At 57.6% G+C, this 16,257-nt stretch overlaps 1 protein-coding gene across 2 annotated transcripts in view; it reads right to left on the bottom strand.

Moving 5' to 3' along the window:
• SDK2 (sidekick cell adhesion molecule 2) overlaps nucleotides 1-10,124 on the bottom strand; it is a 255,584-nt gene extending 245,460 nt beyond the window's left edge. For both annotated transcript variants that reach the window (XM_073883174.1, XM_073883175.1), the window contains exon 1: nucleotides 9,486-10,124. In XM_073883174.1, coding sequence (XP_073739275.1) covers nucleotides 9,486-9,549 — 64 coding nt within the window. In that variant the 5' untranslated portion in view covers nucleotides 9,550-10,124. The remainder of the gene's footprint in view (nucleotides 1-9,485) is intronic.
• Between the last annotated feature and the right edge of the window lie 6,133 nt (nucleotides 10,125-16,257).

The following is a 16,257-nucleotide window of genomic DNA, read 5'->3' as shown; positions in this document are numbered from 1 at the left end:
CCAACCCGCCCCCTGCCTCCACTGGCTCTGCCAGGCCAAGGAGAAGGGGCTCCGAGTGGGAAGGTCAAGGGCCACTGGGCTGAGCCAGCCAGAGCTGTGTGAAGCCAAAAGCATGCTGCCCGTGGGGAGGAGACTTCGAGGTTGACTGAGCAAGAAGGCCTGAGTGCTGGGCACGGTCTCAGGGCAGTAACGCTTCCCCCATTCTAGGTGTCAAGTGCCTGAGCCAGGGCAGCGGGACATGTGAATGGCCATGGGGACGGCGGGCCGCCCAACGGAGCCTCGGAGTGCATGGATGCTTTCAGCTTCCAGAAGCCCAAGAGCCCCAAGAGCGATCTCAAGGGAGTGACCGAAACAGAGGGGAACATTTAGTCAGTGCCCTGCCCCACAATGCTACTGATGGGCTGGGTGACTGGCAATGAAAAGGGGAGGCGGTGGGGGGACGGTCCAGGGAGAGGCCAGGAGACAGGCCCCCGAAAACACTGACCACCCAAGCAACAGGGTCACCGAGGGAGGGGCTGATGGCCTTACACTCCCACCCATACCCTTGAAGGTGCAGCCACAGACCACTCACGGCGGGTGGTTATGGTGGCCCAGGTTCAATCATGTTTGGGGCACAACTGCTTTAGGAGGTATGTATGTCTAGAAAACATTACAGAAAAGTTTAAACACAAACGGTTGAAATACGTAAAGCATCTTGGAATCTAACAGGTGATGTGACCCAAGAGAACATCTCATTCAAGTTTTTCAAAACCCAGTTTTGACATAGATCCCAGGGGGTCCAGGAAGCCATGGGGCAGATATACCACCTCTCCCAGCAGCAGCAGCTGGCTTTAAAATACCCTTTGCGTGTTAAAATAGAATTCAGACAGACTATGGAAGGGCATGCAAATTTTCATATGTTTATAAAGGAACATATAAAGGAGGAAAAGGTCACGCAGCGAGTGGGCGCGTCAGGCTCGTGGCCAGCTCCCCCAGTGTCCGTGTCCATCCTCTCCTCCACCACTGAAGTCCATCACTCTACAGCTGGGACACCCTGTGTTTATGGCACCCCGTTTCCCAGTGAGGACACGGAGGTCCAAAGGGACCCTGTGAGAATCGGTCTCAGTTTCCGAGGCCCGCGCGGCATCACGCTTTCCCCCTGACGTTACGATTACCCCCTGCGCCCTTCTTCAAAGGGTTAAGTTCATTAATTGGGAACAATAATTTATGTCTAACGCCTCTACCCTTGCTGATGAAGGTTATTATCTAAATTCAAGGAGTTTATAATTAAAGAAATCAGTCACATACACCCATGGAAAGAGAATTCAGACCCAACAAGGCCAAAGTACCAAATGAGACATCTAGACTGTCGGCATCCTGAGAGCTCAGAAGTATTTGGGAGGATGTGTTCTAGCCGTCAGAGCTTGGGGGGAGAACAAGGGTTTCAGAGCAGGGGAGAGAGGGGCAGGGTGCTGAGGGGTTCGGGGTGGTGAGGGCAGCTGAGCGTGTGGAGGGTGGTGGGGGAGGGGGCGAGGGAGGGGAGATTGGGGCCGTGTGTAGGGCCAGACTGCGGGGGGGCTTGGCGCAAAAACCACAGCAGCGGCAAAGCCATGGAAGCAAGGGCCTACCCGCAGGGGCTGACCTGACAGGTCTCAGCATTTACATCCTATCACGAAGACCCTGTGTTGCAGCAGATGGGGTATCCAGGAGGGGTCTGACTTCCTTCACAGAGAGGAGAGGCCGCTGCAGGCTGCGCCCTGTGCCCTACCCCTTTTGTCCCTGCCCCAAGCTGGGGCCCAGTCCAGCCAAGTAGCTGGTGAGTTGCTCTGGACCAGACCAAAGGCAGCAGCCTGGGAAGCAGCTGACCCACATTCATTGCCACTTTCTTACACATCCAGTGACCTTGGCAAGTGAACGTTTCTGAACTTCAACGTGAACAACATTAATAACGTGACCAAACCCCTTCGAAGATTGGGAAGAGAAGCAAAATCAGTTGTCTGTGAAAGCTACACACAGGTGTTTGAGGTTTTATGAAAGGAGCCAATACAAACATCCACCTTAAGGCCTGAACAGCTAAGAACAGCTAACATGTGGGTTCTCTGTGGCGTGCTTGCATTTTAAGTTGAAGCCACAAAACACCTTAACCGAATAAATAAACCCCTAAAAGCATACGTTCTGACGCCCCCGGCAGGTCTGTGAGAGCTAAAGATAGCAGAGGCATCTGGGGGCAGGGCACGTGTCAAACGGCAGGCCCAAAGCTGACTCTGCATCCCCAAGGCCGAGATGGTGATAATAATGACAATGACAAGCACTTCCTCAGTGTTCACTATACACTGAATCCTGAGCATGCAGCAGATCTTACTGAAGTCCATCACGACCCCACGGGGTAAGGATTCCTATTCTCCCCACTCTGCAGATGAAGAAAGTGAGGCACAGACAGGCTATGTAACTAACTCACCCAAGGTCACCCGGACAGTAAATGACAAGTAGGATTTGAACCCAGAGAGTCATCCACGTTTCAGGCTCCTTAGGGCTGTCCCGCTCCCCGGGGAGGGGCCAGGGGTGATGGGGGAAGGAAGAGAAGCCCAGAGAAGGACCGGGTTCCCAGCCTGACCCCTCATATTCCGCCCACTCGAGGCCCAGTGAGGACACGGCCAGGGTGGAGGCAAGAGCCAGGGTGATCAGGAGGAAGAGGAGGAGGAGTTCTGAGGCTATTTTCAAGCTCTGCCACATGTCCCCGGGCCGCCCTGGTCTTCCGGCAGCCCAACAGAATGGGCATCACATCCAGCAAATAGTCACTTCTCTCAGGGAAGATACCAGTGAGGGAGGCCACAGCAGCCGGAGCGAGTGGGAAGATGACAGGCACTGGGGTCACAGAGCCCTAGGTTCAAATCCTGACTTCCCAGCTATAAGCCTTGGGCAGGTAGTCTCTGTGAGTCTCAGTTTACCCAAATGTTGGAATCGAGGGAGGGCAGAGGCAGGGAACGGTTACACTGCACCTAGTCTGACACACAGAACTGCACACCAAATATGAGTGCCTCCTCTCTGGTGACCCTAGGATGGGGAGAAAAGACGAGATCATTCAAAACTGGGGAAGAAACAAAGAGAAGTGGAAAAAGAAGACTCGGGCGGATTATAAAGATGGAGGGGGGGGACCTGAAAACTCCGTGCAACCAGAGATCCTATCCTGAGACCATTCGGAGGGGCCAACACAGAGGCACAGCCGGTCACATTAGCTTGTTGAGTGCCTGCGACAGGCCAGGCTCCACGCAGGTGCTCTCTGCCTACTCACTCCCTGCACTCCCCGCCAGGCTCCTCCCCTGCATGACGGACGAGGGGCGTTGGGAATGTTAGTGACTGAACCCAAAGTGGCCCAGGGCAGCACAAAGTGACAGAGCTTGAACCCAGGCCACCCCAATTCCAAGGCACCGACCAAGATACTGGATGCGACTCGACAGCTTAAGGAAAAGCCCCAGAAAGCAAGGAAGTAGCAGCCCAGAGCTGGGGCTAACTTGGGAATGCTTTAGGGATCGCCCCGTCCGGGTAAAGTAATTCTCTGTATGAAATGCCCTTCTGGAGAGACTGCAGGGTCATCGCGGTTAGGAAGGAATGCTGGACATCACCGCTGTGCCTCGAGATGCCGGTCTTTTTTCCAGCACACAGAAGCCCGTGCCTCCCAGCCCCCTTGCCACGGGGTGGGACCATGTGTTCGGTTCTGGCCAATGGGTTGAAAGGGGAAGTGATCGAGGCCACAACATTGAATTGTTGGTGGAAGTCTTCCTCCCTCTCTTACGCCTATCAAGTGAGGCCTCCATGCACATGTGGGCGTTACTCCCCAACCCCCCCCACCTGTCCTCCCAATTTCATAAAGGTTCAGTGCAGCTAGAAGGGATTCAGTAAGGACCCAAGGGTCACCCTAGCCAGAGGCCAGATGGCCAGAAGCAGCTTCACCTGTAGGGCCAGAGGCAGGGGAGTGAAGGTGAGTCTGAGCAGGTGGGCTCCGGGCTCAAGACCAACACGAACCCATTCTAAGTAAGCCTGGGCTGGAGTCTCTGCAGGCCAGGGCTCCCATCCTTGGGGTGCTTGGCTCAGTGCAGTGAGGGCCCCATGGCACGGGGCTTATCTGATGTACAGAGGAGCCATGAGAGTGGGTAACTGGTCCGAGAGGAAGCTGGAGGAGGAGGGAGAGGCCGGAAGACAAAGGGCTTTATTCCTTAGCTAAGTGTTCATTCACTAATTCTTCATTCCCTCTCTCCCATTCCTCGAGCTCCTTCTCCATGCTAGGCGCAGCCCTAGCAACTGGGGATATGGCAGTGAATAAAGCCCCTGCCCCCATGAGAGAGACCAACAGTAAACAAATAAACAAGTCAATATATGTCAGGTGAAGCTGAGTGCCACAGAGAAGGTAAAGTCGGCGGGGGGGGGGGGAGGTTCGTGCCTGGAGATGCCATGTTTTCACGGGTTTAGGGATGGATTAGGGACATTAGGAGAAAGTCCTGAAGGAAACAAGGAGTGGGCCTTGCAGACATCTGGGAAGAGTGGGCGCGGCCGCAGGGATGGCAGGTGCCAGGTGGGAGACCAGAGAGCGACTGGGTAGTTCTGGGAACAGGGAGGTGGTCAGCGCAGTGGACAGAGTGGGTGGAGATGTTGGAGAGGAGGGGGGAGCCAGGAGGTGTGGGTTAGGACATCCTCCCAGCCTTGTGGCCAATGCATTATAAGCACTTAACAGTTATTGAGAGGAGTTTAAAGTGATTAGGATCATCTCATTTAACATCCAAAACAAAACAAAAAAAAAACCCCACAAAAAACCACCTTACACGGTAGATATAGTGATTTTTAACCATCTCCACATTCCACAGCTGAGAAGAGTCTCAGCTCAGGGTCCCTCGGTGGTGGAGGCAGGGGCCGGGAGCGCCCCCCCCCCACCAGGTCCCTGCCAATACCTGCAGGAGAGGGGCCCCCGCAGGGCTCCCAGGGCTCAGAGAGGGGCTTTCTGGACCAGACACCCGGCTGGGGAGTCTGATGAGACCAGCTGTGCAGCCCCCCCTCCCCGCCCCCCGCCAAGGACCTAGAGCAGCTCCGGATGGCCCCTTGCTGGACACTGGCCCTGCCTTCTGCCCAGCGGGCGGACAGCAGAGGGGGCGGCCACGAGGAGCAACCGAGATGCCTCAGCAACCGGCTTGTTTTCTTTTCCATTACAGGCAGTGGGGCTGCCGCCGGCAGTCGCTCTGGCCCATTTGTTGCTATTGGCATCCCAAGGCCCCAAATTATGATGACTAATTCCCACCGTTTTAGGCAGCTCCAGGGCCCTCTGTGGCAGTGTGCTCGAAGGGGAGCCGGGGTGGAAATCCCGCAGGCAGCACCATAACACCCAACATCAATTCCAGCTCAGGCTCCTGACTCCCCGAGGGGCAGGGAGGCAGAAGGATTGGGGAGGAGGTGGTCCAGCCAATCAGAGGACTTCTTCAACCGCAGCCAGATCCCAGGATAATCAGCCACCGGGAGACTGTCTAACAACCAGCTTGTTTTGTAAGGTAGTGAGTCCTCCGTCACCAAGGGTATACAAGCAGACACCGGATGGGCACTTGTCCCAGGCTTATGGGCAGAGGACAAAACTAGATGACTTTTTGTGTTTCTTTCAGGTCCGAGGCGCTGATTCATTCTAGTCCTCAGAACAGAGAACAAGTTCATTCCCTTACTGTTTAACTTAGAGCCCGACTGCGTCCTATGGTACAAAGTCAAACGCATACCAATATGCAGTTTAACACACCATTTTAAAGTCGGCCGTTCAGGCACTGTTTAAACAGAGAACTGCTGTAAAGGACTTGGCCTCTTTCCCCAGCCACCCTTCCCTGATGGAACAAGGTTCCTGGCCCCCACTCTGGCCTTCCAGTAGGGGACACAAGGGAGGGAGCGGTCGATAACTATTTGCCGAACAAATGCATGAGAGGGAGGGTTTCTGAGGCAGGTGTCAGGCTGCCAGCGTGACTGGGCCTCTGGGTAGGGGTCCCGAGTTTTCTCTTCCCACGCAGGGGCCATATCCCGTAGCCAGGAGAAACAGCAAACTGTGTCACCCATCTGGCCACAGCCGGAATGTTCCAGACTCCCCAGGTGAAGCTAAGGGGTGCACAGGGTGAGGGAGAGAGGGGTGCAGGGCGAAGAGCCAGGAAGGGAGCAGGGACGCCCCCTGGCCCCCTCTTGTGTGGGGCTTTGACACGTACCCGCTGAGCCCCAGGCAAGAACGACACTCGGCCTTGTGGTAATTAGCAAGAGGCCCTGATCAATAAGTTATTTTTTGCTGTCAGTAATTAATAATTACAGCTTAGCCACACCATGTAATTAAACTTTCATCCCGCTCCCTCGCGTGCTGTTTGGCTTTTATTGTGATTAGCTCCCAGCACTAAACTTTCTCCCTTCGGAGCCTGCAGGAGCCTCCAAAGCTGGGCTTCTCAACGCTGCCTGTTCTACTCCGCTCACACTCCCTCTGTCCCTCCCCCCAGGCACCATTCTCTCTAAAGAACCTTCTGGACCAGCTGGCTGGGCTGCTACTGCCCTCCTTCCAGCCCCTGGGCCTCCTCGGGATGTCCAACAGCAATTAATTTTCGTGGCACCTGAAAACTCTTTCGAGAAGCTGGCTAAACTGCAGACATCCAGGCTCACCCAGACATTTCCAGGCAGAGTACCTGGGAGTGGAGCCCAGCACCCCGGGAGGGCCATGGCAGACAGAGCAATGTAGCCTCGGAAGAAGGAGGAAGTAAAGGAAGCGTCTTGGATGAGGAAAAGGCATGCAAGGCCTTTCTGGTGGGTGGCCAGGGCTATTCCTCACAGTCCTCTGGCTTATGGTGTAAAAACAGTCATCACCGTCATCGTAAAAACGATTACCCTTTATTAAACACTTTCTAAGTGCCAGGCACTTGCTGAGGACTCCCCCAAATACCTGGAATCGTCCTTTTCTACAACATCACTGCACTTAGTTTAGGAAATGCGGGTGAATCTCGGGGGAAATGGTCCAACGGTGGCTTTCAGTGTAAGCAGGTGATGTTGCCCGGGTCCGGGAGCTAAAAACACTCGCCAAAGTCTAGACAAAATCCAGCGGTGGCCAAGGTGAGGTCTGTGCCAGGGAGGAACGCCGCCTGGTCCCTCACTCTGTGTCATGACTGGAGAGCGGGGCTCATGGGCTCAGAAGGGACCAACAGTGCCAGTGGCTTGAACTACCCCAAAGGGTGAAGGGCGTGGCCTCAAACTCAGACGCTAAGGAGAAACTCCACCCTCTTAACGCCAAAGCACACAGGAAAGGACCCCCCCCCCCAGCCCCTTGTGGCCTGTCCCTGCCCCATCCCCCGGCCCCCCTACATACAACCAGCACTGCCCCCATGTCCGGGCGAGACCAAGTTCCCACCAACCCCTGCATGGTTTGCCGCCAGGAGACAAATGGAGAGTACCCATGGCCGCTGGAAAACACTCTCTCGGAGCCAGAGAACACAAATGGAGCAGCAGGGGACCTGGGCAGCCTCACTCAAGAAAGGCAGCAAATAAGAGAACCAGAGAGGGAGGGAATCAATCAGAGACCTTCAGCGATGATGACAGGTTGAGCCCCTCCAGCAAGAGGACAGAGACAGGAGGTGGCCGGACCTTAACTTCAGCTGGACTGGTCGGTCTTGGCCTCAGGTGGATGGGACAGTGTTGGCTGGGACATGGAAGAGGCTTGATGACCCAGAAAGAAGGACCTTCCCGTGCCCCGGGGACTCATTATGGGCCTGGGCCTGCACGGCCAAGAACTAGTGAGCCACCTGCCCCCGGGGAAATCACACCAGAGTCCAGAGAGTAATTAAGTCTGATGCCTCCAGACAGGGGCTGATACCCCCAGAGCCCTCCTTGCTTCCTGGCTTTCAGCTAGTAGCCCCACAGGCATCTCAAAGCAAATCTGTGAGGTGCCCCAGGGCAGGCTACACCCCCCGTGCCTATTCTGTCAGCCTCAAGGTCCTCTCAGGACCCTCAGAAGAAGGGCCCGCCCCCTAGTAAACCCACTCCAGCTGCGGCTGCGGATGGTCCTGGTTCCAAGGGAGCCAAGGGCCCAGAACTCACCTGGTCCCTGACTCTACCCCCAGATCACCCAGCGGCCTTGGGCAAGTCATTTAATGCCTCTGGACCTCAGTTTTCCTATCTGCTAAATGGTTGCTAGAGTAAGCCGACCTCTAAGATCCACGCCTGCTGGAATATTTTATGATGATCATAAAACTAATAATAACTTTTATTACCTTACATTTACAGGACCCCTTACAAAATTTCTAAGTGCTTTAACGTAAATTGCCTTGTAAAATCCCCCCCTCAACCCTGTGAGTGAGAGCTGGATTATTCTCATCCCTTTGATCTTGGCTCTCTGGACTGCCTGACGCTGAGCGCAGTGGGGTCCCTTCACCCCCGCTGCTCGGAGACCCCAGAGCTGGGGTGGGGCGGCTTCGAGATGCAACCTCCGCATTCCGGAGCCCCCCCCCCGCCCCCGCCGTGGGTCCAGGCATGCTCCCGAGCCTGGAAGGGGGAGGCCAAGCCCCGCGAGTCCTGAAGCTCGGTCCAGCCTTCGTCTCCCTCCGCCCCCAGCAGGCGCCGCTCGGACACCGCTCGCACCACTGTCTGGATCTGCGAACCCCAAAGGCAAGGAAGCGCCGGGTGCAGCCGCCCTCCCCCGCTGGGACCTGCCCGAGGACTGGGGTGGGGGGGGATGTCTGGGCATCCGCCCTCTGGAGGGGGGCAGCGCGGATCACGCCTCCTCATCCCTCCTAACGCTCCCACCCCCTAAAGCAGCCCTTCTCCACCGCAAGGCTGCTCCAGGCAGCTACAGGTCAGAGACAGGAGCGGCCGGGGGGGGGGGGGCAAAGGCAGGATGCTGCATGCGTCTGGGGGCGGGAGGGGCGACGCCTCAGACCCTCCCCGCGCCGGGTCCGGGGTTGTACGCGCGACGTGGGCTCGAGGCCCCCCCTCCACCGAGCACCCCCAGCCCCGGCCGCGGCCAGGCGGCCAGGCGCGGGCTCCCGTACGTGGCCAGGCCCGGCAACTGCCCTCCCGGGGCGACCAACCCGGCTCCCCGCGCCCGACTCGGGCTCCTGCCCGCCGCCCTCCCGCCCCACTCCCTCGGCCCGGGGCGACCAGCGTCTGCCCGGCAGGGCCTGGCCCTTCCCGCGGACCCCGGGCGGGGACCCGGAGCCCGGCCTGAGGAGCTCGGGGAGGCGGGCACCGAACGGCGGGTGGGGGTCGCTACCCCTCACCTCACCCCGGACGACGCCTCCCAACACGGACCCCCGCCTTCCCTCCTCAGGAAGCCACAAGTCTCAGAAAGACGGACCCACCCCCCGAAAGAGAGCCCCCCAAACTCGAGGAGAGGGTCTTGAAACTCCCTGGAGAGAGCTCTGCCCAGGCTAAGCCCGGTGTCCAGGAGGCCACCGTGAGGCCGGCGAGCCCCCCCTCCTTCAGCCCCCTCCCCAACCCCACGTGGGGGTGGCCTTCCGTACCTTGGGCTCTGGTCGCACGGATCCGGTGCAGGGCCAGCAGAGTCCACATCAGCAGCCCCCACATGGTGACCAGCCTTGGGGGGGGTCCTCCGCACTGTTTTATAATCCGGGGTGGTGGTCTTGGGACCCCGCGGCTTCGTCCCGGGAGACTGTCCACGCGGCTCCGGCCCCGGCCGGTAAATGCTCGGGAGGGGCAACGCTAGCGACCCCAACCCTTCCTTCTCGTCAGCTGTCCAAGTCCGATCCCGGCGGCGCGCCCGGAAGGCGAGGGGCGAGCAAAGAGAAAGAGGAAAAGCCCGCTCTCGGATTCGGGGCTCCTCCCTCCCCTAGCACCCCAACTCTGACTTCTCCCTGGCGGGGCGGCCTCCGCGATCCCGCTGAGTCGCGGGCCGGGCTCTGGAATAAACCGGCAACTTCAGGAAACTTCCTCCCGTGGCCACGTTGCCCGCCCCCCGCCCGCTCCCCGCCCCCTGGTTGGGTTCTCCGGGCGGACGCAGTCACCGCCGTTCCAGGCTTCGGGCCCCCGGCGCCGGGCGGGAAGCGAGCGCGGCGGCAGACTCGGGCGCGGGGCTTCTTTCAGGGGCGCGGGCTTCGGGGGGCGCGGTTAGCATAGCGGGCCGAATCTCCCTGGAGCTGAAGTTTTCTTCTCTCTAACTTTGCAAGCGGCATCTGGCGGGGCCGAGCCGCCCCTCCCGGCTCCACCGCCCTGGCGCCCAATCCGGGGACGCTCGTTCCCTCCCGGCGGCGCCGGGCCTGGGCGCGCCCTCGGCTCCGCGCCCAGTGGGCTAGCAAACTTTGCGGGTCCCGCAGCCCGGCGCGCAGCTCCGCGCTCCCATGTCCGCGCCGGCTGCGGGGCGGCGGGGACGGCTGCTGGGCTCGGCGGCCCCGGGCTGTCGCCTGCTCCCGGGCACGGAGCCTCCTGCCGGCCGAGGATGGAGCCCGGCGGCGCTGCCCTCCGCCGCGCCCTGGCCGGAGCTCTCAGCTAGACGCACGGGGAGCCCGGCGGGTAGCCCCGGCTGCGGGTGCGCGGCGCCTCCTCGGACGCCCGGCGCTCGCCGGCCGCCCGGGGCCCGAGGAGCAGCGGCCGCCGCGCCCGCCCCGGCGCCTGGGCCGCGCCGCCGCCGTCCGCCTCCGCAGACGCCGCCGCTCGCCGAGCCCGCCGCCCTCCGCTTCCCGGGCTCGGCGTCCAGAGAGCCGCTCCTGCCTGCGCGGAGACGGAGCTGCGGGGGCCGCGTGAGCCGGGGACGAGCGCGGCGGAGGCGGAGACGCGGAGAGGGGGGCCGAGCGCTACCTCGTGGCCGCGACTGGAGACAGCCTGCGCGCGGGGAGGCGGGGGGCTGGGGAGGGGGGCGCGGTGGCGGTGGCGGCGGCGGCCCCAAGCCAGGCCCGGGAGCGAGCCTCGCAGAAGCACGGCCGGGCAGCGGGGCCGCCGGACCCGCCCGTGGGCAGCAGTGCCGGCCTCGCGCCGCGCGGGGGAAAGATGCGCACCGGGCCCCTCCGCCCTCTCGGCCAGCTTTTCCTTCCAGCCCGTGCCGCGCACCCCCCCCCCGCCCCCCGCAGGCCTCGTCCGATTCCCAGTCTCTCCCACAGCCCGGACGCCCACCACCCTTCCCGTGGCACGGGTGGAGGGCGTGTTGGGGAGAGCGGGTCGGTCAAAGGGTTGATTCCAGTTTCCCCTCCCAGGTCAGGCTTTCAAGAGTCTGGAAACGCTCAGGGCCGAGAGCAAGACAAAAGAGAGGCCTGGGACTCACAGATGGCTGAGAAAGTGAAGTTGGTGCCAAGGCGTATGCATTCTTTGTTCCTTCTTCTTCTTCTTTTTTTTCTTTTGAGCTCTGTTTGCTAAGGGTAGAAGAACGGAAAATTGGTGAGGGAGCTAGAGAAGAGGGGTGGGAGGTTTCCTCCCTTGTGGCCCAGAGGAGTGAGCAGGACCAGCACCCACCATGGAAGAAGCCCGTTAGTGTTTGCAGGAACCAGGTTCAAGCTTCCTGGGCACTAGGCAGCTTTGCCTCCGTGGACTCCTTTCTCCATTAAAAAAAAATAATAATTCTAAAAAAATAATAATAATAATTCTATATATATGTAAAAATAATATTTTAAGACTGTTGGCATGAAGACAAACATTAATATTACATATTAAACATTTTTTTCAACCTAAAAGTTCATTTATTTATTCTGATTTTAAAAGAAATTACAACATTTTCACGGGCCCCGAAGAAAAGATGGGTGGTCCTTGGCCTGGAGCCTGCTGAGCCGCATGGACAACCTTGTCCTGCCTGCGTTGTTGGGTTTCTGCTGGGGAGCTGGGAGCCCTTGAGACCCTCCATGTTTTCCCAGGCCACTTTTCTCCTCTCTCCCTAGTGGTCTCACCTCTCCTGGTGCCTCACCGATGCCTCTCCTTTCTTAGGGCCCGCACCACCCCAGAGGGCAGCCCCTTATTGATTGCTGAGGTGTGGACACATCCCCCCACAAACATTTCATTACTTTTATATTCTCATTTCACCTGCCTTGGGAAAAGAACTGTGGGCATTTTCTGAAAATGGCTGAGAAGCTAGCCTGCCTTCCTTACAGCCCTTCCAAGTGCCTGATTCAAACATTTCACCACTTTTTCTCCTGGTGACTTGTGCTGCATCCCAGGCCGAAGCCCTTCTGGCTAGCTGATTTGTAAATGGGAGGGCTTCCAGGACAGGCGGCCTAAGGGTGGCCAGCCTTCCCTTTCCTTGGTGGCCACACCACTGCCGGCTTCTTGGGGATGCCCAGCTGTGGCGTCAGGGGCCACCTGCATGCTCTTCCCTCCCCCACCTGGAGCTCAGGCCCTTCCTGAGCCGGGTTGGAGAGCAGGGTGCTGTTACACTCCTCGCTCACAGAGGGGGCCTGAGAGCTGGATTTGCTGGAAACTCCTCCTCAGCCAGCCAGGAGACCGCAGGCAGGCTGTATCTCGGTTCTCAGAGGGTGGGAGCCGACATCGGCGCAATGGTCTAAAACCTTGGTGGATTCCACCCTCTTGGTGCCCAGGCTTCTGGGAGAGCTTCTGGGGCACTGGAGGGCATTTGCTCTGTGAGAAGAGACACATGGTTGCACAACCATGCGTAGCCCCGTGTACCTTCTTCGGGGAGTTGAATCCCCAAAGACCAGGGCAGGGCACCAACTGGGGGTGGAGGTCAGGAAGGTTTCCTCCAGGGTTGGAAGTCTCCAGGCATGTCTGCACGGTAGAGAGCAGAGACCACGGCACCCTATTGGTAGCTCGTCTAGCAATCTCTATCTCCAGCCATCTGGGATGGAGAAGAGGATCCTGTCTGGCCTCAGCCTGGACGCACACCCCCCAGGAAGGGAACCATCTGATTTTGCTTCTTGCCCGAGTTTCGCTGGCCCAGGAGGAGGCTGAGCAGGGAGCCTGGCCCTTTGAGAGGGGCTCGTTCCTGGGAAAGTCACTTGCAGACACCATGACCTCATTCTTGCCACCAGCAGAGTAATAAGAGGTTGCAGACCGTGCAGTTACAGTGGGTGCCCCATCAGGAGGGGGCTGCGCGGCTTTCCCAGGCTCCGCTCTGCCTCCCCCTTGCAGTCCTGCCTCTTGCAATTTGGTTCTGTGTGTTCAGCTCTCCTGGAGAACTCCGGACAGGATCTGGGGCTTGTCCCTCATGTATACCCCACCTCCCTCCACCCCCAGAGCCAGCACTCGGTAGAAGGCACTTTATTTTCAAAAGGCTCTCTCCCCCAGACATTTCACTCTATAAACGGGGGCGGGGGGAGGGGGGCACAGCAGCAGAGAGTAACACGATTCATTTCAAAACAGAGGGAAAGACCTGCATCGCTCTGCTTCACACTTCTCCCGTCCCCTTTCCGACTGATGACAGGTGTTTAAAACGTTACCTTCCTCTCAAGAAAACCTTCATCGGACCCCAAGTGGGACCACTTCCTTAGCCTCTCATTCTGCACGTAGAGTCAAGGAGAGAGCATTACTGCAGAACTTGGCCAGGGAGCTCTGGGTAGGAGGCGCATCCCACCACGCACCAACCAAGGGCAGAGACGGAGCCCAGGGCGGTCAGGGAGCTGTTCGACATTACAGAAGGCCAAGATCCGCCTCACCCCACCGTCCCTCGGCGTCAAACCCATCTTCCGCCCCATCTCACACACACCAACCGAAGGGTAGGCAGGACAGAGTCAACTTCTCAATGTGATCATTGTATATTTTTTTTCTATTTTCCATCTCAAATGTAACAGCAATGAGAACAAAGTATTCAATCACAGGGTCAGGCACAACCTCTGCCCGCGGGGACCAGGCAGGCCCCAGTGACACCGGACAGGGACAGGGAGAGGTGCTGTGTCTGCTCCTTACCCACGCCTCCTCCCTACTCCCTCACCCCCTAATCCCCACTTCCCAAGTTGCCCTGGGTGCCACCCTCAGCCAAGAAGCCCACCCCTGTGGGTATTGTGTAGAAAAGAGCAAGCACCAAGAAGAGGGGAAAAGCACTGGACCCAACTCAGCCTAGAAGGAAAATGACGGAGTGGCCAGAGGAGAGTCAGGGTGGACGTGGCCTTTAAACGATGGGTTTTCAGGGCCTGAGTGTGTCCCACACCCGTGCCTCCCTCCTAACCCCACCCTTTCCAGACTCCCATTCCAGGCTTCTCTCAGGGCTGTCAAGCACAAGGGCTGGGCAAGAGTTTCCCCCCACCATCCCCGAGCAGGGACTCGTGAGAACCATCCCTGTTCTACCTGAAGGGAACTCAGACAACTAATTGCCTTGAAACACGTCTTCCAGTAAATAATTAATGGCATTCTTTTTTTTTTTTCCATTTTGTTCTGTTTTGAAGATGGAGAAGGGGAAGGAGTCAAACAGTGAGAAGCGGTTTATTAATCCCCATTGGAGAAGGGAGAGGCCCTGGGTCCCCGTCTGAGTCAGCTCGGGCCGCCCTAACAGAACACCACACACTGGGGGCTCACACAACGGAAATTTATGTCTCACAGTTCCGGAGGCTGGGAAGTCCAAGATCAAGGTGCTGGCCGATTTAGTTCTTAGGGAAGGCTCTCTTTCTGGCTGGTAGATGACTGCTTTCTTGCTGTGTCTGCACATGGCAGAGAGAGAGACCAGAACTCTCTCTTATCTTTTTTTATTTTTTTAAAAAAGATTTTATTTATTTATTTGAGAGAGAGAGAAAGATAGTGAGAGAGAGAGCATGAGTGGGGGAGGGGAGAGGAAGAAGCAGGCTCCCCCCTGAGCGGGGAGCCCAACATGGGGCTTGATCCCAGGACCCTGGAATCATGATCTGAGCTGAAGGCAGACACTTAACCGAGTTACCCAGGTGCCCCTCTCTCTTCTCTTCTTATGAGGACCCTAGTCCCATCCTAAAGGCCCCACCCTCATGAACTCATCTAAACCCAATTACCTCTCAATGACCCGATCTCCAAATATTGTCACACTGGGGGAGGGGGAGGGATTCAACATGTGATTTTGGACCCCCATCCTCAATTCCCTGTTATAATTTGCTTTTACTCCCGTGGGAGGAAGAGCCTAAGAGGAGAAGGCATGTCCTGGGCTGGGCTGGGGGGCAGCCTGCATCTTCAGCTCCTATGTGCTAAGGTCAGAGCCCCCATGCACACAGCTCCTGACCTCTAAGACCTGGGATCTGGGGTTCCATCTGCCACATTCCTTCCTGCTTGCGCGCACCAATTCTCCAGAGAAAGAGGAAAGGAGATGTGAAGAGATGGAGCAGAAACCCACCAATACTGGTGCAGAAATGTGCAGCGGCTTGCTGGTCGGCAGCCAGATGCAAGCAGGAGAGAATAGAGGTTAACAGACCACAGGAGACAGCATTTTTAAACAATAAAGCTGCTAAATGTAGGCTAGGCTGGGGAAGAAAGTGAACGCACGGGGAAACATAGACATCTTCTATATCTAGGCCAGTTTCAGCCACCCTAAGGCCCTGGCTGGGCATGTGAGGGGTGCAGCCAAATCTGGTCCAGCAGCACAGTGCTAATGCCAGCCAGGAGGGGGCGCTGTAAACACACACGGCCCAAAGGTCCAGGAAGGAGGAAGTTGGTTGGGGCAGAATGTGTACTTTGTGGTAGTTTCAGAAATGAAACCAGCACACATTTTACTCACGAATGTCTTTAATGTGTCTACAATAAAAGCACCATGGAGAAGACTGCCTCTGGGTGGCTGGGACATTGATCTTTAAATTGGACAAAGATTTAGAATCATTTAGGGCCTTTCAAAATCACAGAGCAATGAACTCTAACTTGAGCAGGGTTTACTTCATCTGCTCAGTACAAGAGGAAACTGGATCTGCCTTTCAGAGCCATCAAAGGCAAGATCTCACAACTAAAGGGGCGCATGCCTTTGACTGGGTGCTGTCCGAGTCAGCCACACTCACCTGGTTGTTCCAAAGCCATGCCCCACCCAGGACAGACCTGCCTCAGGGCTTGGCACTTGCTGATCCCTGGGCCCGAAATGCCCTTCCTCCAAACGTCCACATGACTCACTCCTCCACCTGCACTGAGGCTCTGTTTAAATAGTAGCTGGCCAGTGATCCTCCCTGTCCATCGATTTGGAGAAACATTCCCACTCAGAGGGTGTCGTTCAAAACAGTCAATGCTGGTAAAGCTTCAGCAGCCCTGGCCCTCAGAGCAGTCGCTGCCTGGGTCATGCCACCAGCTCATCCTGCCGCATGTCACCCTCGGACTCACCAACCACACGTACACACATGCACACACGCACACATACTCTCTCCCTTTCTCCCTTCCTACAGTTTTCTCTTGAGCACTTTGACCCCC

This window comes from Callorhinus ursinus, unplaced genomic scaffold (genome assembly GCF_003265705.2).
Source record: "Callorhinus ursinus isolate GAN/ISIS: 27379988/994484 unplaced genomic scaffold, GSC_fseal_2.0 scaffold50, whole genome shotgun sequence".
Taxonomy (NCBI): Eukaryota; Metazoa; Chordata; class Mammalia; order Carnivora; family Otariidae; genus Callorhinus; species Callorhinus ursinus.
This window is presented reverse-complemented; position numbering and strand designations above follow the sequence as displayed.